This window comes from Cetorhinus maximus, chromosome 2 (assembly GCF_964194155.1).
Source record: "Cetorhinus maximus chromosome 2, sCetMax3.hap1.1, whole genome shotgun sequence".
NCBI lineage: Eukaryota > Metazoa > Chordata > Chondrichthyes > Lamniformes > Cetorhinidae > Cetorhinus > Cetorhinus maximus.
Genome location: NC_135880.1, coordinates 42,736,667 through 42,760,478, shown reverse-complemented (window position 1 = coordinate 42,760,478; position 23,812 = coordinate 42,736,667). Strand labels below are relative to the sequence as shown.

The window sequence follows — 23,812 nt, the reverse complement described above, 5'->3', positions numbered from 1 at the left end:
AAATATATAGTTGATCTTTAGTTTACGTACTGGGACTCGGCCCCCTTGAAAAGGGAATGTTGTGCTTTTCAAATTTTGCAGTAGATAGATCGTTATGGGGGAAGTTAAGGGTTAAATTGGATTGAAGGAAGGTGCTTACAATGTGCAGAGAATTGTAGTAAACCTGAGGATTGGTAGAGTTTCAAAAAGCACCAAAGGATGACCAAAAAGTTGATTAAAAAGGGGAAAAATAGAATATGAGAATAAACTAAGCATGTATATAAAAACATATTGTAAGAGCTTTTACAAATAAATACAGAGTAGCTAAAGTATACATGAGACTTGTAGGGGTGAAAACATGGGAGAAATTATCATGGGGAATGAGGAAATGGCAAAAACATTGAACAAATATTTTGTGTCTGTCTTCACAGTAGAAGACACAAATTACATACCCAGAGTAGAGGGTAACCAACAGAATAATAAGAGTGAGGAACTTAACATAATTAATATCAGCAGAGAAAAAGCATTGGTGAAACTTAAGGGACTAAAAACTGACCTGATGACCTACATCCTTGTGTTCTAGAAGAGGCAGCTGCAGAGATGGTGGATGCACTTGTTATGAATTTCTAAAGTTTTCTAGATTCTAGAATGGTCCCAGGAGATTGGAAGTTAGCACATGTAATGCTGCTATTCAAGAAAGCAGGGAAAGAGAAATCAAGGAATTACAGACCATTTAGCTTGACATCAATCATTGGGAAAATGCTGGAATCTATTATTAAGGAAGCACTTAGAAAATTAGAAAATCATAGTATGATCAGACAGAGAAAATATGGTTTTACAAAAGGGAACGATGTTTGACAAATTTATTAGACTTTTTTGAGGACGTAGCTAGTAGGGTTGATAAAGGGGAACCAGTTGATGATGCCAGACCAAAGGTTAATATGCAAGATAAGAGCTCACAGAGTTGTGGGTAGAGGTATGGTTAATGGATAGGAAGCAGGGAAGAGACATAAAAGACATTTTCAAGTTGGCAGGCTGTAATGAATGGAATACTGCAATGATCAATGCTGGGGCCTCCACTATTTACAATGCATATTAATGACTTGGATAAAGGGACTGAGAGTAATGTATCCAAGTTTGCTAATAATGTAAAGCAAGCTGGAAATGTAAGCAGTGAGGAGGATACAAAGCGGCTGCAATAAGATAGAGACAGGTTACATGAGTGGATAACAAGGCAACAGGTGGCGTATAACATGAAGTGAGTGGTCATTAAGAACAGAAAAGCAGAATATTGTTTAAAAGTTGTGAAACTTCTAAATGTTGATTTTCAGAGAGACTCCACCATCCCTGGGTATGTCCTGTCCCACCGGCAGGACAGACCCAGCAGAGGTGTCGGCACAGTGGTATATAGTCGGGAGGGAGTTGCCCTGGGAATCCTCAACATTGACTTCGGACCCCATGAAGTCTTATGGCATCAGGTCAAACATGGGCAAGGAAATTTCCTGCTGATTACCATGTACCGCCCTCCCTCAGCTGATGAATCAGTGCTCCTCCATGTTGAACACCACTTGGAGGAAGCACTGAGGGCAGCAAGGGTACAGATTGTACTCTGGGTGGGGGACTTCAGTGTCCATCACCAAGAGTGACTCGGTAGCACCACTACTGACCGAGCTGGCAAAGTCCTAAATGACATAGCTGCTAGACTGGGTCTGCAGCAGGTGGTGAGGGAACCAACGAGAGGGAAAAACATACTTGACCACATCCTTACCAACCTGCCTGCTGCAGATGCATCTGTCCATGACAGTATTGGTAGGAGTGACCACCACATAGTCATTTTGGAAACAAAGTCCTGCCTTCACGTTGAGGATACCCTCCATCGTGTTGTGTGGCACTACCACTGTGCTAAATGGGATAGATTTCGAACAGATCTAGCAACTCAAGACTGGGTATCCATGAGGTGCTGTGGGCCATCAGCAGCAGCAGAATTGTGCTGTAACACAATCTGTAACCTCATGGCCCAGCATATCCCCCACTCTACCATTACCATCATGCCAGAGGATCAACCCTGATTCAATGAAGAGTGCAGGAGGGCACGGCAGGAGCAGCACCAGGCATACCTAAAAATGAGGTGTCAACCTGGTAAAGCTATAAACACAGGACTACTTGCATGCCAAACAGCACAAGCAGCAAGTGATAAAAAGAGCTAAGCGATCCCACAACCAATGGATCAGATCTAAGCTCTGCAGTCCTACCACATCCAGTTGTGAATAGTGGTGGACAATTAAACAACTCACTGGAGGAGGAAGCTCCACAAATATTCCCATCCTCAATGATGGAGGAGCCCAGCACATCAGTGCAAAAATTAGGCTGAAGTATTCGCAATAATCTTGCCAGCAGTGCAAAGTGGATGATCCATCTCGGCCTCCTCTGGAGGTCCCCAGCATCACAGACGCCAGTCTTCATGCAATTCGATTCACTCCACATGATATCAAGAAACAGCTGAAGGCACTGGATACTGCAAAGGCTATGGGCCCTGACAATATTGTGGCAATATTACTGAAGACTTGTGCTCCAGAACTTACCACGCCCCTTGCCAAACTGTTCCAGTACAGCTTCAACACTGGCATCTACCCAGCTATGTGGAAAATTGCCCAGGTATGTCCTGTACACAAAAAGCAGGACAAATCCAACCTGGCCAATTACCGCCCCATCAGTCTACTCTCGATCATCAGTAAAGTAATGGAAGGGGTCATCAACAGTGCTATCAAGCGGCACTTGCTCAGCAATAACCTGCTCAATGACACCCAGTTTGGGTTCCGCCAGGGCCACTCAGCTCCTGACCTCATTACAGCCTTGGTTCAAACATGGACAAAAGAGCTGAACTCCCGAGGTGAGGTGAGAGTGACTGCCCTTGACATCAAGGCAGCATTTGACCGAGTGTGGCATCAAGGAGCTCTGGCAAAATTGGAGTTTTTGGGTCTTAATTGCCCCGCCAGTGTGAAATTGCCTTCCGGCCCCAATTGTGGGTGGCGGCCGGCTTCCCGACTGCCCCCGGCCACCAACCCCGCCCGACATGGGTGAAATTCTGCCCATGAATTTTTATCATCCTTATTGACAAGCAACTTGTTCTAGATACGTTGTGCCATTTGTAGCTGATAATGGGCTATCTTGTTTGTGGCATTCGGTAACACTGCCCTTATTATGTGGTTTGGTGCAGAAAGATTATTCTGTTCACTTAATTTTTTTTTTCCTTGTCGTGACACTAAAGGTGGGGGGGCAGGTTTTATGGAGCCTGCAAGAGCAGTAAATGTGGCATGCGGGGTGACTGAATTAAGTGAGAGCTGAAATTTTGATTCCCTGATGGCGGGTTGGGATGCAGAGATTAAGGCAGTGGCATGTTTGTGGCATATCAGGCCTTGCGCTGGCCTGTGGTGGGTTCTCACTTTAATATATTTGCGTGCCATGAATACGCATTAGTGTAAATTAAAAAAAAATGTATGTCTAGCCTTCACAATAAAGTCAGCAGCTTATGGGAATCTTGTGGCACCTGGTTAATGTTTGTTTAAAGGTGGTATGTACTAGTCAGCTTTGTGCAGTTGTGTCAGAGGTTGCCAGTTTTCCTTGTTGAACTCTGTGGCACAAGGAGAACAGGCGAATGGCAGCTTGCATGGAGGCTCAGGACCAGCAAGGATGAGTCAGTGGTGAATGGGGTTTGCTGGGGGGAGGGGGGGGAGGGGGGGAGGGGGGGTGGGGTGGTGTGGTGGAGAGTGGACTGGGGGGAGGGTGGGGGGAGGGGGGGGTGGGGTGGGGTGGGGTGGGGGGGTGGGGTGGGGTGGAGTGGGGGGGTGGGGTGGAGTGTGGACTGGGGGGAGGGGGCATAGAGGAGTGGAAGAAGAAAGGGCCTGGTGTCTTGGGTGTGATGGGAAGTGGTGGGAACAGTCAGTCAAGGTAAGAAAATGAGGGATAAAAGCAGAAAGTGCTGGAAAAATTCAGCCAGTCTGGCAGCATCTTCGGGGAGAGAAACAGAATTAACATTTCGAGTCCAATATGACTTTTCTTCAGAACTGGAAGAGAGGTAGGAATGTGAAGGGTTTTATGCTGTTGGAAAAGGAGGGAGGGGCAGGTGGAACAAAAGAGAAGGTCAGGAGTAGGTTAGAGGGCAGGGAGATTAAATGACAAAGATGTCATGGAACACAAGGCAAAGGGAGTGGTAATGATAGTATTCAAGACACAAAACATTGGCCCAGAGTGGGTGCAAATAGTAGAATAAAGGTCAGCACTGTCTGAAATCAAAAACATGAGAACAAAATACAGACTGGCACTTGTTTGAAAAAAATTCAAAATGGAGTACAGAGTTCATGGTCTGAAGCTTTTGAACTCGATGTTGAGTCCAGAAGGATGTAAAGTGCCCAAACGGAAGATGAGGTGCTATTCCTCCAGCTTGCATTGGGCTTCACTGGAATATTGTTGCAGTCTGAGGACAGGAATGTGAGCATGAAAGCAAGATGGTGAATTGAAATGGCAAGCAACCAGAAGGTCGGAGCCATGCTTGCGGCCTGACAAAAGTGTTCCACAAAGTGGTCACCCAGTCTTCATTTAGTCTCCCCAATGTAGAGAAGACTGCATTGTTAGCAGCAAATACAGTAGACTAAATTGAAAGAAGTACAAATAAATCGCTGATTCACCTGGATGGAGTGATTGGAACCTTGGACAGTGAGGAGGGAGGAGATAAAGGGGCAGGTGTTACATCCCCTGTGATTGTATGGGAAGATGCTGTAGGAAGGGGATGAGGTGTTGGGGGTGATAGACGAGTGGATCAAGGTGTTGTGGAGGGAACAGTCCCTTCAGAATGCTGACTGGAGGCGAGGAGAAGATCTGTTTGATGGTGACAACACACTGGAGTTGGCGGAAATGGTGGAGGATCATCCTTTGAATACGGAGGTTGGTGGGGTGTAAAGTGACCATCATTTTCCAATCCTCACTGGATAGAGATGTGGTGCTGGAGGACTGCTAACAGTGTACCTTTGTTTAAAAAGGAAGAGAGCGCTAGACCAAATAATTACAGGCCAATCAGTCTAACCTCAGTTAAATTATTGGAAAATTGTCATTTAGAAAGGCACAGATTAATCAAGAATAGTCAGCATGGATTTGTTAAGGGAAGGTCATGTCTGACTAACTTGATTGAATTCTTTGATTAAGTAACGAGGAGGACTGATGAGTGTGGTGCTGGCGATGTGGTCTACATGGATTTTAACAAGGCTTTTGACAATGTCCCACATGGCGGTCTGGTTAAAAAAATAAAAGCCCATGGGATCCAGGGGAATTTAGCAAGCTGGATAAAAAATTGGCTCAGTGGCAGGAAACAAAGGGTAATTGTTGCTGAAAACAAAATACTGAGGATGCTGGAAATCTGAAACAAAAACAAAAATAGCTGGAAAAACTCAGCAGGTCTGGCAGCATCTGTGGAGAGGAACACAGTTGACATTTCGAGTCCGTATGACTCTGATACGGACTCGAAACGTCAACTGTGTTCCTCTCCGTAGATGCTGTCAGACCTGCTGAGTTTTTCCAGCTATTTTTGGTAATTGTTGATGGATGTTTTTGTGACTGGAAGGCTGTTTTCTTCCGCAGGGCGCAGTACTAGGTGGTCCTGCTTTTTGTGATATATATCTTAACGATTTGGATGTAGATGTAGGGGGAATGATCAAGAAGTTTGCAGATGACACAAACATTGGCTGTGTAGTGAGAAGGATAGCTGTAGACTGCAGGAAGAAATCAGTAGACTGGTCAGGTGGGCAGACAAGTGGCAAATGGAATTCAATGTAGAGAATTTTGAGGTGATACTTTTGGGGAGGTCAAACAAGGCAAAGGAATACACAGTAAATGGGAGGATACTGAGAGTTGTAGTAGAAGTGAGGGACCTTGGAATGAATGTCCACAGGTCCCTGAAGGTAGCAGGATAAGTCAATAAGGTGGTTAAGAAGGCATATGGAATCCTTTCCTTTATTAGTTGAGGCATAGAATATAAGAGCAGGGAGGTTATACTGCAGCTATAAAAAAATGTTAGGCCACAACTTGAGGATTGCATGCAGTTTTGGCCACCTCATGACAGAAAGGATGTAATTGCATTAAAGAGGGTACAGAGGAGATATACGAGGATCTTGTCAGGACTGGAAAATTGCAGCTATGAGGAAAGATTTGATAGGCTGGGGTTGTTCTTGGAACAGTGGAGGCTGAGGGGAGATTTGATTGAGATGTTCAAATTTATGAGGGGCTAGGAAAGGGTGGATGGGAAGGGCCTATTTACTTTCACAGAGGGGTCGGTGACTAGGGGGCATTGTGATTGGTAGCGGGATTAGAGGACATATAAGGAAAGTTCTTTTCACCCAGAGGGTGGTGGGGGTCTGGAACTCACTTCCTGAAAGTGTGGCCGAGGCAGAAAACTTCATCTTATTTAAAAGGGGCCTGGATGTGCATCTGAAATGCCGGAACCTGCGGGGCTATGGACCAAATGCTGGAAAGTGCGATTAGAATGGGTGGCTCATTTTCTTGGCTGGTGCAGAAACAATGGGCTGAGTGGCCTCCTGTTCTGTAAACCTTCTATGATTCTATGACAAGGGGAACCCTATCTTGGTTCTGGGAGGGAGGGGAAGGGGTGAGGGCAGAAGTTCGAGAAATGGAATCGGACACGGTTGAGGGCCCTGTCAACCACAGTGAAGGGAATCCTTGGCTGATGGAAAAGAAAGACATGTTGGAAGTGCCATTGTGGAAGGTAGAGTCATCATAACAGGTGTGACAGAGACGTGGAAACTGGGAAAATGAGGGGCCTAAAGGGTCATGTTAATACCGTCCAAATGTGTGTCCATCTCAAGGTATTGGCTGGCAGGGTCCTTACAAGGCTTTAGGTTCACCTAAAACATTTCAGTTATCCTGTTGAGAGTGATCTCGAATAATTTCCTTTACAATGTATAGAAAGGAGGGCCAGCAGAACCTGCAAGTTCAACCATGTCCCACAGAATGGCGAGTACAACACTGGACACTCCCATGAACATTCAATAAAGAGTGAATGCAAAAACACATAATTGTTTCTTCCACAATAAGGAAATGTCCCTAAGTCCCCTGTAACCATCATTTTGTGCCAACCGTGAGGCGTTCCAGTACAGTCAGTTTTCTGACTAAACTAGACTCAACAAATAACAATGAGCATTCACGAATAAAGTGAAACCAACGTAATGTGAAATATTTACAAGTGGCACACCCGTGCCACCTTTGTGCTCTCAATTCTTATGGAGTTTAGCAGGAAAGTTTTGGCTGTGATGAAGAGCCTCCCTATTTGTCCAGAAGGCTCTTTTATAGCACACCTGTAGCTGGTGCATTGTCAGCTGTTGGCGAGTTTCACCATTGAGAAGCATCCCCCACCGTGTGATCGAACGTGCCTCCATTGCATGCTGCTGGCATGTTAATTTGAATTGTAATTGCGTGGGAATCGGCAAAAAGCAAGAGAGCTGCCCACCCTTCCTGTTCTGCCATCAGGAATGACGTGCCACAGATAAAATTTCTCTCTATGTAAATGAAAATATTCTAATGCTGCTTGTGTGTCCATGTAAGTTGTGGTCGTGACTATTCGCCAGTATACATAAAGATCTTGATTAAAATGAGTAAATGTGCTTTAGAGTACTGGACCTATATATAGAACAGCAAAATGCAAGCTGCCCTTTATAGATGCGTCTATCACACTGAAGACCATCATGCAATTAATGAGGAACCTCTTGAGTTATGGGGAAACAGCTGCTGGAATGCATTAGCCTTAAACGTAAGTCCCTTTATTGGAAACTTGGCACCCATCATATTTGGGTTTCAGAGAAGCAAGAAACTGCTACTGAAACTCTGCATCTCCAATAGGTAGAACCATTGCTTAACAAGATAAGGCATCACTCATACTGTGATGAGGAGGATGGCGAAAATGTGTGTATATACTTATGTACATATGTGTGTAATGGTGAGTTGTACTTCCCACCTTCTTGTGAGAGGAGCTGTTGGTGCTTGCTACCTCCTTTGACCAATAATAGGTGACTATCCTCTGAGGATGGGGGTGAATGGGATAGGCTTGAGGGTTCAGGTGGTTCCAAGATATGTCAAGGATGGAATTTTAGAATCAGATCAATCTGTTGTGCTATCCTTAGTAATCCAGATTTACAAGGGAGGTTGCCTTTTACATACACCTGATGACTGACCAACCAGCTTGTCTCATTTAATAGAATCCGGAATTTGGATGTGTCATTGCGTGTTGAGATTCTTCCCATTTTGTTCCAGATAATTCAGAAAGCAATGTCTTAACAGATAAGATGATCATGGCAAGACATTCAACAGAAAGCTTACTAGAGCTGCAATATCGTTTTAGCTGTTTGAAGTTCAGCAGTATTCCTGTGTGCACATGAGTCTGTAAGCCTTAATTCTTGCAAACCTTTGCCTAAATTCTCTGTACTCTAGTAGTTGGGTGTATTTTTATGGAAAGAATGTGGACTAAATTCCAAGCAAATGATAGATTACCTGTATGGACTTCTCAGTAGTTTCAAAATAATTCAGAGAAATGGCTATGTTTGCCTTGTATTTTTGGTACCAATGTTCAGTAAATTTTGGCTCATGGCCTAGCATGTGATTTTAACACATGGTTTCTTTATTTTGTTTATCTTGTCTTTAGTCCTTGATTCAGAATCGATTTTAGAAATACTGTAACCAAAATGGAGATTGCATATTCAGGTAATAGTCAGCATATTGGCGCAGAGATGAGTGGGATTTTCAATTTTGTTGCCCGGACAGAACCTAATGGAATGGATTGCCCACCTTTTACAGAACCCACCTGACTTTTATTCTCTTGGTTTCAGTGGAGGAAAAGTAGATAGATGGGCTAGATTACTGCCCAATCAATAAAGTTGAAAACGACTCATGAGATGTCAACCTATAAGAGAACCTTTCAAGGTGCCAGAGTATGTTGATGTGCTAATATTTTGATTACACAGTTTTAGATCTGAATGTCCAGCAGAAGTGCCCCTATTTTATATCAGTCGCCCATCAAGTATCTCACATAGCAAACAATTTGTTGCCGGATTGTTTTATAAACTTCAAATCTGAATGTGATGGATTACTGAGAATCATTTAAAAGGAAATTGTTCTCTGGTCAAAAAGGAAATCTTGGACATACATGTTACTGAATTGTCAACTTTTACTCAGTTTGGTTTGTGAAACTACAGATGAAATTCATGAGGGGACATAAGTTCAAGTTGAGGGGCAGGATGTTTAGGGGGGATGTGAGGAAAAACGTTTTTACCCAGAGGGTGGTGACGGTCTGGAATGCACTGCCTGGGAGTGTGGTGGAGGCAGGTTGCCTCACATCCTTTAAAAAGTACCTGGATGAGCACTTGGCACGTCATAACATTCAAGGCTATGGGCCAAGTGCTGGTAAATGGGATTAGGTGGGTGTTTCTCACGTGTCGGTGCAGACTCGATGGGCCGAAGGGCCTCTTCTGCACTGTGTGATTCTGTGAAATGGGATGTAGCTCTAATACAGGTATCCAATCCAATAGCAGTAAGGAGACTTATCGTTTTCTCCTGGGCCAATGCTAACCAAGAATTGTGCATAAGGTCCAGCTTCTGATTTTATGGGCTGTGGTCTAGACTAAGGGAGATATCTTTTTGTGATGTGAATGAGAAAAACTATTAGAACACAACATGAATCATACTGGAGAATATCTAAAATAATTTTCTTTCCTTTGTGCCAGCAGCACTGTAAATATCTTTAGGAAATTCCATTTGTATGATAATTTCAAATCTCCTCAATCATTTAACTAGTTAAAAAATGATCAGTAAAACATTGTGATCATGAGCAGAGCTCTACTGAGAAACCTGAGCAGGCACTTAATTGTATCTCCACATTGTTCAGATGTCTCACATACAGTGACACTGTGTAATTTCTTTCGAAGCCCATCTAACACCACAGGTGTTTTCTGGGCTGCAGTGGAGGTAATCCCAGACTATTCTAGGTAAGGTCAAAAATAGCGTTTCTTGTGATGCCAAATATGACTATTGTGTTGGATGACATTTTTGCATTTTTCTCTAAACTGAGTGGAAACTCGTATCAATAGTAGAAGAAACCCCTTGAAATAGTATTTTGAAATTGTTTCATCTGGCCAAATGCAATAAGACAAACAGAAATGAATGTTGCATTTTTCAGTAGTGCAGTGTATCCGAATGAGTTGATCCATTTAAGTGATTTGGGGTACACAAGAACACAAGAATCGTCGAGCCTGCTTTGCCATTCAACGCGATCATGCCTGATCTTGGGCTTCAACTCCACTTTCCCGCCTGCTCCCCAAATCCTTTGATTCCCTGAGAGACCAAAATCTGCCTAATCTTGGCCTTATGTAATGTATTCAATAATGGAGCGACCGCAACACTCCTGAGGTAGAGAATTCCAAAGGTTCACAAGCCTTTGAGTGAAATAATTTCTCCTTATCTCAGTCCTAAATGATCTGCCCCTTATCCTGATGCTGTGCTGCCATGTTTTGGATTCCTTGACCAATGGAAACAATCTCTCAGCGTCTACCCTGTCAAGACCCTTCAGAATTTTGTAGGTTTCAATGAGATCGCCTCTTATTCTTCTGAACAGCAGAGAACATAAACCCAATTTACTCAGCCTCTCAAAGGACAGCCTTCTCATCTCAGGAACCAATTTAGTGAACGTTCGCTGCACTGCCTCCAGTGCAATATATCCTTCCTTAAATATAGAGACCAAAACTGCACACAGTATTCCAGATGTGGCCTCATCAAAGTCCTGTACAATTGTAGCAAGTCTTCTTTATTCTCGTACTCCAATTCCTTTGCAATAAAGGCTAACATGCGATTTGCCTTCCTAATTGGTTGCTGTACCTGCATGCTAACTTTCTGCTTTCCTTGTATGAGCACACAAGTCTCAATGAATATTAACATTTACATGTTTCACACTTCTTAAAAAATATACTGCAGCAAAGTAGTAGGTACAGGCAGTGAGTTCATTTTTGTAGTCACTTAATTAGTGTATATTAATTATACAGAAATCACTTGTCACCATATGTCATAACATTATCCCATGCAGTGAATATTTGGGGTTTGTCCAGAACAATTGCATAATTCTTTTATTGTTTGTATTTAATTGTACACTTCAATTAGTCCTAATTGCTGGCATCTCCGAAGTGTTTTTGTTAAAAGTTCACGTTATTTTGTTGGCATAATTAGAGTAAAAGTTTTTTTGGTGCTTTGCCATTCATTTGCAATTACATTCAAAGTTATAATGAATGCATGCATCAAGTATGTATTAGTCCAGATTTTTCTAACTCTACTGCACAAAAATAAGGCAGGATTATGTGGAACTGGATGGATGTTCTGCACTCCCACACCTCCCCCAAACATGGTGCTCAGATTGTGTTTCAGTGCATTTTCTGATAGTTGGGATCAGTGGTTGTAGCTATTCTCTGAATTATATTTCACCCCAGCACCATTACTAGTGCTAAAGGTTTTGGAAGAGGAGAAAGACCTACGGAGGAATTTTTTTTCTTAATCTTTTATGAGAGAAGTGCATCACTGGAAAGGCTGCCATTTGTTGCCTGTCCCTAATTGCCCTTGAACTGATTGGCTCTCTAGCCCAGTGCAGAGGGTAGTTAAGAGCCCACTGCATTGCTGTGGGCCTGGAGTCACATGTAGGCCAGACTGGGTAAGGATGGTAGATTTCCTTCCCTAAAGGACATTAGTGAACCAGATGGGTTTTCACAACAATTGATGATAGTTGTCATGGTCACCATTACTGAGACTAGCTTTCAATTCCAGATTTATTATTTGAATTTAAATTGCACCAGCTGCCATATTTGAACCCATGTTCCCAGAGCATTAGCCTGGGCCTCTGAATTACTAGTCCTGTCACATTACCACTACACCATCATCTCCCCACAGTGCCACCTCATCCAGCTTCATGCAGCATAAAGGATGATCTAGGCTGTTGGCATTATGAGTGGTGGTACAGAGGTGGTGTTCATTGCTTTACAGCACAGTTAAATGTTTGTTCCTTCAGCGCTTATATGTACACCATAGTACACAAATCAAACCTGATTAGATATTTTATATTTCACTAAACCTTCCACCTTGCCAGTTATCCTTTTGGGTGATCACCTCAGTGGTTCATTCTGGTGCCTTCACCCTTGTCTAGTTAGTATTTGATCTGTCTGTGGGCCCTTTTCTACCAATGACTATGATCTCGAAATTACAGTATGGGGTATAAGTGTATGAATACTTAGCATGCACCTACAAGCTTCCTTTCTCCATTAATTTAACAGCCCATTTAAATTAAAAGATTCAGGCTGATATACATTGTGATTTCTCTGGAGGTCCCCTAAATTCTGCTAAAATTTCCCTCTGCATTGCATCAAGAGTACAATTATCTCCTGAGCACATAACCAAGAAAAAAGGGACATAGACTCTTGCATCGGTTCTTTGCCCAGTTTGCACTTCAAGTGAATTTCTGGGTATTTTTGAAGGTGGAGAGCTTTATCTGGAACAGGCAGAAGTGTTGAAATGATGCGTCAATGTGGATATGAATAACATTTAAAATTGAGCTTTAGTTTGAGCTGATATTAGCCTTAAAAGCTTAGTAGAATGAAGTCAGAAAGTGGAAGATTGCAGTCACCAGGCATTGTGATTTGATATAATTTATCTCCTGTGTTTTCGTCAATGCCAATGTTGAAGTAGTCAAGAAGGTGAATGCTTTAAAAAAAACTTCCAGACAATTGAAGTAACTCTTTACCCTGATTTGCTTTTTTGTTTCTAGAGATAATCCGCAGTGAAACCCTGCTGCATGTTTCAGTGAGATTAGGTCTTTATAAATTCTCTCAGTTTCTGCTGTGCAAGCCTGGTGGTATCCAAGCCATCATGGTGCCCAATGAGGAAGGAGTGACACCTGTGGACTTAGCATTGGAGAACAGGATGCAATGCCTTGCTGAATTTTTCAAAGAGTAAGTACCTGATGTAACGTTAAGTAAGCCTGTTTTCCATTTCTAATGTGACAGCATTTACTTTTAACTTTATTACTACAAATCTGTTTTGATTATGATAAATGTCCAAATAAGTGTATAATGTCTTAAATATAGAATGAAGTGGGAGTGTAAGAGCTGGTATAGAATTGTAAATAACCTTACGAGTGGGTAAGATGTAGAATTCAATGTGGATACCCAAGGTAAATATAGGAAAAGTGTTAACTTAGGTGATACTTTTACCTATTCAGAAGGGTTTTGAGAATTTTTTTGGTGATAGTTCAAGCTCATTAGATTAAATGGAGAAAAAGGTGCTGATTGACACCTCTTAACAAGTCCCATAATAACAGATAGTATCGAGAGAGAACATTAACATGACTTTTTCCAAAATTTGTTAGATTCTGGAACGGTTCCATCAGAAAGTAGCAAATATAACCCCTTTATTCAAGAAGGGAGGGAGGCAGAAAACAGGAAACTATAGGCCAGTTAGCTTGACATCTGTTGTGGGGAAGATGTTAGAATCGATCATTAAGGAGGTTATAGCTGGGCACTTGCAGAAACTCAAGGTAATCAGGAAGAGTCAGCATGGTTTTGTGAAAGGGAAATCATGTTTTACCAATTTATTGGAGTTCTTTGAAGGAGTAACATGTGCTGTGGATAAAGGGGCGCCTGTAGACATGCTGTACTTGGATTTCCAGAAGGCATTTGATAAGGTGCCACATCAAAGGTTATTGCGGAAAATAAAAGGGCATGGTGTAAGAGGTAACAGATGAGCTTGGATAGAAGATTGGCTGGCTGGCAGAAAACAGAGTATGCTTAAATGGGTCATTTTCTGATTGGCAGGATGTGACGAGTGGAGTCCCACAGGAGTCTGTGCTAGAGCCTCAACTTTTTACAATTTGTATCAATGACTTAGATGAGGGGAGTGAAGGCATGGTAGTCAACTTTGACGATGACACAAAGATAGGTAGGAAAGCATGTTGTGAAGAGGACATAAGGAGGTTGCAGATGGATATAGATAGGTTGAGTGAGTGGGCAAAAATCTGGCAGATGGTGTATCATGTGGGAAAATGTGAAGTTGTTTACTTTGGTGGTAAGAATAAAAAAGCAGAGTGTTACTTAAACTGAGAACAGTTGCAGTATTCCAAGCTGCAGAGGGGTCTAGGGGTTTCTGGTGCGTGAGTCACAAATGATGTGTAGGTACAGCGAGAGGAATTGAACATAAAAGTAAGAATGTTATGCTTTAGTTATACAGGGCATTGGTGAGACCACATTTTGAATATTGTGTGCAGTTTTGGTCTCCTTATTTAAGGAAGGATGTAAATGTGTTGGAGGCGGTTCAGAGGGGATTTACTAGATTGATACCTGGAATGAACGGGCTGCCTTATGAGGAAAGGTTAGACAGACTGGGTTTGTTTCCACTGGAGTTTAAAAGAGTGAGGGGTGACTTGATTGAAGTGTAGAAGATCCTGAATGGTACTGACAAGGTGGATGCGGAAATGATGTTTCCTCTCGTGGGTGACTCCAGAACTAGGGGGCACGACATTACTTGCTGTATCTGCATACTAACTTTTTGTGACTCAAGCACTATAACCCCTAGATCCCTCTGCAGCTTGGAATACTGCAACTCTTCCCTGCTTAAGTAATACTGTGCTTTTTAAAATATTCCTAACAAAGTGAACAGCTTCACATTTTCCTACATTAAAATTAGGGGGTGCCCTTTTAGGACACAGATGAGGAGAAATTTATTCTCTTAGAGAGTTGTGAGACTATGGCCAGAATTTTTCGCTCGTCGGGCGGGCATGCGCCTGACCCGAACAAACGTAAAATGACGCACAATGATGTCAGGTGAGCATCCCAATGTCATCGTGCTCTTGCGCGATATTTCGGTTGGCGGGTGCACGCGGGAGTTGGCAGTACGCCCACCGACAATTAAAAGGCCTATTAAGACCAATAAAGTAATAATTGAGTTCAATTTTTCGCTGCCCGTCCAACCTTACGGTTGGCGGGCAGAGGAAACCTCGTCCACGGGCAGGATGAGGTTTCCAACAGCAAATAAAAATTAAATAAAAATGTTTAAATTTCATTAATAACATGTCCCTGCTCATTTGACAAGTCACATGAGGGGACATGTTTTTTTAACGTTTTAAATTTCTTTATTCTTAATTTTCAAAAAACTTCATCTCCCTGAGGCAGCTCTGTGCCTCAGGGAGCTTTTCCTGCACGTACCTGTGCGAAGTTCCCCGCTCACCGCCCGCCCCCTCCCACACAGGCAGCGCGGAGCACTGCAGCACACATTTCACGCTGGCTGGGCCTTAACTGGCCCGATCGCGGGTGGCGGCTGGCTTCCCGACTGCTCCTGATCACCCCCGACGAGCCTACCCGATGAGGGCAGAATCCTGGCCTGTGGAACTCTGTGACTCAGAAGGCGGTGGAGGCGGGGTTATTGAATATTCTTAAGGCAGAGGTAGATAGATTCTTGTTAGGCAAGGGAATCAAAGGTTATCAGGGGTAGATGGGAATGTGGAATTCAAAACACAGACAGATCAGCCACGATCCTATTGAATGGTGGAAGGGCCGAATGGCCTACTTCTGCTCCTGGTTCGTATGTTTGTATGTACTTTGTGCCACACACAGAGGAGTACAATATGATTCTGTTTTCACCAAGATAAAAGTGGGAAGTTATGTTTCACTATCCACTTGCTTTTCATGAAGCATCAAAAGACATAACTCCATCTATGTGTTAAAAGTATGTTTTTTATATTGTTAAGATACACAGTTGAAGGGCATTGTTTAATTAAGTACTTGAGTCACTTGTACATAGTGGACAGCTGGGATATTTGGTGTGAAAGGAAAGGTATGAGACTGAACAAAGTCAATAAACTCTCTTAGTACAGAAAAGCTCGGTGTCTTGGTTTTGACTTCACCAGCTGGCTTGGATTCTATTAATATGTGCTCCCTTACGAGTACAGGTACAAAATATATCCATGGAGTACTGTTCATCCCTTCCTCCTCTTTGCCCAAGCACAGTATAACGATTGTATAGTTGGTGTAATAGAAAGAGCAGCTCTTTTGCAGGAACTATAGAATTAATAAATGAATTACTATGGCATGTACTAATGTGCAAAATGGGCTTCAGGACAAGCTCAGGTGATGCCAGCAAGCGAGAACAAGTACCCCTGGTTCACTGGTTGAGAGGTGTTATGCTTCAGAAACCTCTAGTGAACTATAAACCTGGGAAGCTTTTTTGAAAAAGCATAAAAATAAGTTGCCTACAATATACTGGGCAATGAGTGGATGACAGTGTGGTCCTTTCAGTTGGGACTTGGCTTCTAAACCAACCCAGATTAAAGGAACTGCTTTCTTCTGTCTGACACATGAAACTATGGAGCAATCAGAACATGATTTTTGATACAGCAAACTCTCAAATAACTCAGGGCAAATTTGTCCCATCAGATAGATCAGAAAGGTGGCCGATATGGAAAATCTAGGAAGTAGAATTGTGAATACTCTTGCAACTCTGGAAGTTAAAGCAGATTGTTGGGTAATAGGTAGGGGGATTTGTGTTGCACCTGGTCTTGTGCTATCTGGGGTGCAAATGTAGAATGTTCTTAGGGACATTCCTCAATTTTTAATATACTGAACAGTTGAACAAGAAAGATTTGGAGGAATGCAGAATTCTCACAGGCCTGGAGAAAGTTACAGAGATCAAGAGGATGAGACCATAAAAGGGTTTGATCTGTATGAGGATCTTAACTGTTAGCCATGGGATGGTGGGGAACCATAGCTGCGAAGCATGCATAGGGGTGTTGGAGTATTGGGATTGGTACAGGATACAATATGGACAGAGGTTTCAGTGAACTGAAGTTTTTTTGGAGAGTGGAGTATGGGAGGCTGGCCAAAAGAGCAGTGGAATAGTTGAGTCTGAAGTTGACAGAGGCACTGATGAGGGCTTCAGCAGCAGAATGATTGGTGCAGGGTTGGTGACTGGATGGAATTTGATGATCTCTATGATAGAAAGGGCATATGACTGGAAGCTCAGGTTCCAGTTGGGGAGCGGGTGGAGTCTTTGGTAATGGTAAGGAGTTTGTGGTAAGGGCTGAAGACAATGGCATCAGTCTTCTCAAAATTTAACTACAGGAAATTATGACTCCTCCAGGACCAGATGTTGGATAAACATAGAAACTAGGAGCAGGACTAGGCCATTTGGACCTTCGAGCCTGCTCCGCCATTCAGTATGTTCATGGCTGATCCTCTATCTCAAAGCCACATTCCCACTTTCTCTCCATACCCCTCGAAGCCCCTAATATCCAAAAATTTATCAATTTCTTTTTTGAATATACTCAGTGACCCGGCCTCCACAGCCTTCTGTGGTAGAGTATTCCACAGGTTGACCACCCTCTGAGTGAAGACATCTTTCTTCATCACAGTCCTAAATGGCCTGCCCCGTATCCTGAGACTGTGGTCCCTGGTTCTAGACTCCCCAACCAGGGGAAACATTCTCCCTGCATCTAGTCTGTCTAGCCCTGTTAGAATTTTATACTTTTCAATTAGATCCCCTCTCAATTTTATAAACTCTAGTGAATAAAGGCTCAATCGAACCAATCTCTCCTCATATGACAGCCCTGCCATCCCCCGATATCAGCCTAGTGAACCTTCGCTGCACACCCTCTATGGCAAGTATACCCTTTCTTAGGTAGGGAGACCAAAACTGCACGCAATACTCCAGGTGTGGCCTCACCAAGGCCCTGTATATCTGCAGTAAGACATCCCTACTTCTGAACTCAAATCCTCTTGCGATGAAGGCCAACATACCATTGGCCTTCCTAATTGTTTGCTGCACCTGCCTATTTACTTTCATTGACTGGTGTGCAAGAACACCCAGATCCCTTTGTACATCCACACTTCCCACCTTATCACCATTTAAGTAATGCTCTGCCTTTCTGTTTTTCACACCAAAGTGTATAACTTCACGTATATCCACATTATACTGCATCTGCCATGTGTTTGCCCACACACACAACTTGTCTAAATCGCCCTGAAGCCTCCTTGCATCCTCTTCACAACTCACAACCCCACCCAGTTTTGTGTTGTCACAAACGTGGAAATATTGCATTTGGTTCTTATATATTGTGAATAGCTGGAGCCCAAGCACTGATCCCTGCGGTACACCACTAGTCACTGCCTACCATCCGGAAAAAAACCCATTTATTCCCACTCTATGTTTGCAGTCTGTCAACCAATTCTCAATCCATGCCAGTATGTTACCCCCAATCCCATGTGCTTTAATTTTTCCCACTAGCCTCTTAGCTGGGATCTTATCAAAAGCCTTATTGAAATCCAAATACATCACATCCATTGGTTCTCCCTTATCTATTCCACTAGTTACATCCTCAAAAAACTCCAGTAGATTAGTTAAGCATGATTTCCCTTGCTGACTTTGTCTAATCCCGTTAATGTTTTCCAAGTGTTCTGTTACCATATCTTTTATAATAGACACTAGCATTTTCCCCGCTAATGATGTTAGGCTAACTGGTCTGTAATTCTCTGTTTCTTTCTCTCCCTCCTTTTTTAAATAGTGGGGTTACATTTGCCACCCTCCAATCTGTAGGAACTGCTCTAGAGTCTATAGAATTTTGGAAGATGACCACCAATGCATCCAATATTTCCAGGGCCACACCCTTTAGCACCCTGGGATGTAGATTATCAGGCCCTGGGGATTTTTTAGCCTTTAACCCCATTAATTTTCACTAGCATCATTTTTTTACTAATACTGATTTTCTTCAATTCCCCTCTCTCACTAGACCCTTGGTTCCCTAATATTTCTGGGAAATTATTTGTGTCCTCTTTTGTGAAGACAGCACCAAAATATGTGTTCAGTTCTTCTGCCATTTCTTTGTTCTTCATTATAATTTCCCCTGTTTCTGACTGTAAGAGACCTACATTTGTCCCCTGCAAGTTTACCCTCATACTCCATTTTCCCCTTCTTGATCAATCTTTTTGTCCACTTTTGCTGAATTCTAAACTGCTCCCAATCTGTAGGTTTGCTGCTTTTTCTGGCAATTTTATATGTCTCCTCTTTGGATCTAATACTATCCCTAATTTATTTTGTAAGCCATGGTTGAGCCACCTTTCCTGGTTTACTTCTGCGCCAAACAGGAATGAATAATTGTAATTCTTGCATACATTCCTTAAATATTAGCCATTGCCCATCTACCATCAGCCTTTTTAGTAAGGTCCCCCAATCCATCATTGCCAACTCGTGCCTCATACCCATTATAAAATTTCCCTTTATTTAGATTCAGGACCCTAGTTTTGGATTCAACTTTTTCACTCTCCATCTCAATGAACATTCTATCATTTTATGGTTGCCCTTCCCCAAGGGACCCCACACAGCAAGATTGTTAATTAATCCTTTCTCATTGCATAGTACCCAGTCTAGGATAGCCTGCTTTCTAGTTGGTTCCTCAACATATTGGTCTAAAAATCCATCACGTACACACTACAGGAAATCCTCCTCCACAGTATTATTGCTAGTTTGGCTTGTCCAATCTATATGAAGATTAAAGTCACCCATGATTATAGTTGTACCCTTATTGCATGCATCTCTAATTTCCTGTTTAATACCTTCCCTTACATCTCCGTTACTGTTTGAGGGCCTATAGACAACCTCCAACAAAGTTTTCTGCCCCTTGATGTTTCTTATCTCCACCCAAAAAGATTCCACATCATGATTTTCCGAGCCAATATCCTTCCTCACTATTGCATTGATTTCCTCCTTATCTAACAGTGCTACCCCATCTCCTTTCCCTATTTAGCTGTCCTTCCTAAATATTGAGTACCCCTGGATGTTCAGTTCCCATCCTTGGGATGCAGTTAGCCAGTAGCTGCAGTTGGACACATTTCCTGCACACATGGTCGCCAGGGACACTGGAAGTATTCATACTTCCCACATAGCACAGGAGGAGCATATCACGGGTACGAGCTCTGCTGCTATGACTTCCCTTCAGGTTAAGCTCGTTAGATATTCCCTTTAAAGAATACTAACTACACTAGGGGCCTTATTCCACTCCAAACACTCCCACTACAGTGTAAAGTCCCCACCTTAGTTTGTTTAAGTTAATGGACTGCAGCAGTTTATTGAGTAGAAAAAGTAGAAGTACTCACCTTACCCTACTTACCAATCAGCTGCCTCCCCTGTGTCGCATCACTTTTTGAATCATGGCGTCACTTCAAACTCCACTGCCTGAAGGTCCTGAGGGTACGCTTCTCCTCTCCGGTCTCGGCCTCTGTTTCTCACGCCCTTTCATACCGCTCTCACTGGCCTCTCCTCTCCGGCCTACAACTCACCTTCTTCCAACCCTAACAGCAACTTTTAGTTAATTGCTAAATTAAAGAAAGACTAGACTTTAGATAGAATTTAACCCTTAAACTCCCTTAGTCACCAATCTCCAACTGAAGCCCTATACCACAGCCAAACACAGCACTCTAGTGCAGACAAAAGGAGTAGAGCTGGGTATTGTGAGTGTACACGTGCAAGTTGATGGCATATTCGCAGATACTATCACCAAAAAGCCGCTTGTAGATAAGGAAGAGTTTGGGCTAAAGATATATCCTTGAGGAACTCCAGAAGTAACAATGTTGGAGAAGGAAGGGAAGTGATTTCTGAAACTCTTATTATTGCATAGGTGAGAGTGGAACCAGCTGAGGGCTGTTCCACTGAACTGGTTAATGAGGGAGAGGGAATGGAGGAGGATGGTATGGTTAACCATGTCAAAAAGCTGCAGAGAGGTTTGAAAGCATGAGGAGAAAAATGTGGGAATATCACCAGACATCTCTCAAACTCAGTACAGGATGCAAAGGAATTTTCTCTCCCGTAAGGATATGGGGACAATTGAAGCTTGCAAGACTGAAGGTAATCATAGCATAGGTTATGAAACATAGACTGGTTTGGGTGATAGATCAGCCATAATTTAAATGAATGGTAGATGCAGTCTCAAGGGACTGAATAGTTTACTCCTGTTCCTAAAGAGAGCAGACTAAATCAGTGCTTCATCTCCCTCCATGTACCACCACGTCAGCCACCAATTTGTAATAGCATTTCTGAAAATGCCGTGTCTTTTAAAGTAACATTTACAATATCTGCCTCAAACAAAAATAATATTAAATGGATAAATGAACAAAACAAAATTTATAGTTTATTTCTGCAAAACTTTATAGGTATCAACCATGGGTTAGCAGCAGCACTCTTACCACTTCAGAGATCAGAGCACATAATATCAGCTGACGCTTTTAGGTATAGTGTTAAACTGAGCCTGTCTGCTGTCTCGGGTACATGTAAAAAATTCCCTGGCACTATGTGATAAAGAAGAGAGGAGTTCTCCAGTGCCTTACCCAATATATATCTCTCAATCAACATCAGAAAAAGAACCTCTATTTGTGGGATCTTGCTCTGCACAATTTGTCTGCTGCATTTCCCTACATTATATCAGTGACAACGTGTCAAAATTGGTTAATTGACTTTGAAGTTCTTCAGGAATTTGTGAATGGCAATATATAAATCAAAGTTCGTTCTTTTTCTTTTTTCTGTTTTGAATTGTTCAAGATAATTATTAATTATGTTTGAAAGCTGTTTATGGAGGGGTACTTTGAAACTCATTTTTTCCCTCTTTTTCTCTGTCTTTAGTATTGAGAACTCCCAAGTCACACCCTCAGTCAGAATCTCTAAGACTTATGGTGACAGCCACGTACTACAGAAGTGTGTTAATGGACCAAACACTTTCATACTGACCATGGAAAACAAGATAAGGCACTCACTGGAGTCAGATATTCTACTTCTGCAGAGATATATGCAGGATGCTAACTTGGAAAATGCGGTAAATTGAAAATATCTTCCTGCAATTTAAATCTGTTACAAATATAAAAGGCAGCATAATTATGTTGTCACCTGAATAGTGGTGTACATTCGCTTCCTGTCTGGATTTGGAGAGTAATAAGTAAGAAGAAATTCGAGTACGAGAGAAAGCTAGCTAGAAAAATAAAAACAAATAGTAAGAGTTTCTAAGGGTACTTTAAAAGGAAAAGAGGAAGTGAGTGTTGATCTTCTAGAAAGTGAGTCTGGGGAATTAATAATGCAAAACAAGGACATGGCAGATGAATTGAAGAGATATTTTGCGGCTGTCCTCATTGTAGAGGATACAAATAACATGCCAGAAATAATTGTGAATCAAGAGGTGAAAGGGGGGAAGGAACCTAAAACAATTACAATCACCAGGGAAAGGGTATTGAGAAAATTATCAGAACTAAAAGCTAATAAGTCCACAGGTCCTGATAAACTTCATCCTTATAAGAAGTGGCTGCTGAGATAGTAGATACATTGGTTTTAATTTTCCAAAGTTTCCCAAGAACTGCCAGTCACATTGCGCCCCCATTGCCCCGAGTCACCACAAGCCCCCCCCCCACAATTCTGGCTGACTCTTATACATATGAGTATAATTAACTAATCAATATCAACACCTGTTCACTTTATTATCTTAAACTACTAGGTATTTAACATCCATCAACAGATAAAGGTAATAGGTTCTAATAGGTACTAACATCCACCACCATTCATGACTGGATGTGGCTGGACTGCATGGCTTAGATCTGATCTGTTGGTTGTGGGATCGCATGTTTCTTTCTATTGCATGTTCCTTCTGTTGTTTAGCATGCAGGAATCCTGTGTTGTAGCTTCACCAGGTTGACAGCTCACTGCTGATGGCCCACAGTGCCTCATGGATGCCCAGTTCGAATTGCTAGATCTGCTTGAAATCTATCTCATTCAGCACGGTAGTATAGTGCCACACAGAGAGTATCCTCAATATTAAGATGGGACTTCGTATCAAGAAGGACTGTGTGGTGGTCACTCCTGCCAATACTGTTATGGACAGATGCATCTGGACAGATTGTTTGAAGATGAGGTTGTGGGTTTTTCCCTCTTGGCTCCCTAACCGCCTGCTACAGAGTCAGACCAGCAGCTATGTCCTTTAGAACTCATCCAACTCGGCCAGTAGCAGTGCTACTGAGCCACTCTTGGTGATGGACATTGAAGTCCCCCACCCAGAGGACATTCTGTACCCTTGGCACAGGTAAGGACGGCAGATATCCTTTTCTGAACGACATTAGTGAATTAGTTACAGTTTGCCAATCTGAAAGTGATCCGTTCATCTTGACTCTTTGTTTCCTGTTTATTAGCCTATCCCCTATCCATGCTAATATATCACCCCCAACACCATAAGCTCTTTTCTTGCGCAGTAAGCTTTTGTGTGGCACCTTATTGAATGCCTTTTGGAAATCCAAATACACTACATCCACAAATTCCCCTTTATTCATCTTGCTTGTTACATCCTCAAAGAACTCCAATAAATTAGCCAAGCACGATTTCCCTTTCACTCTGCCTGATTTGTATTATGATTTTCTAAATGTCCTGCTACTGTTTCCTTGATGATGGATTCTATCATTTTCCCAATAATGGATATCAGAATAACTGGCCCTATGGTTTCCTATTTTCTATCTCCCTCCTTTCTTGTATAGAGGTATTACATTTGCATTTTTCAAATCCGCTGGGAATTTTCCAGAAACTAGGGAATTTTGGAAGATTACAACTTATGCAATCTGTTAACTCTGCAGCCACTTCCTTTAAGACCCTAGGATGTAGGCCATCAGGTCCATGGGACTTGTCAGCTTTTAGTGCTATTAGTTTTCCTTGTACTTTTTCTCTAGTGATTGAGATTTTTTTC

General features: G+C 42.4%; 1 protein-coding gene across 5 annotated transcripts in view; it reads left to right on the top strand.

The window, feature by feature from the left end:
* The window catches only part of arhgef28a (Rho guanine nucleotide exchange factor (GEF) 28a), a 551,732-nt gene that overhangs the window by 107,414 nt on the left and 420,506 nt on the right, over positions 1–23,812 (top strand). For all 5 annotated transcript variants that reach the window (XM_078564027.1, XM_078564009.1, XM_078564018.1 and 2 more), the window contains exons 5-6: positions 12,833–13,016; positions 21,721–21,910. In XM_078564027.1, the coding sequence (XP_078420153.1) occupies positions 12,833–13,016; positions 21,721–21,910 (374 nt within the window). The remainder of the gene's footprint in view (positions 1–12,832; positions 13,017–21,720; positions 21,911–23,812) is intronic.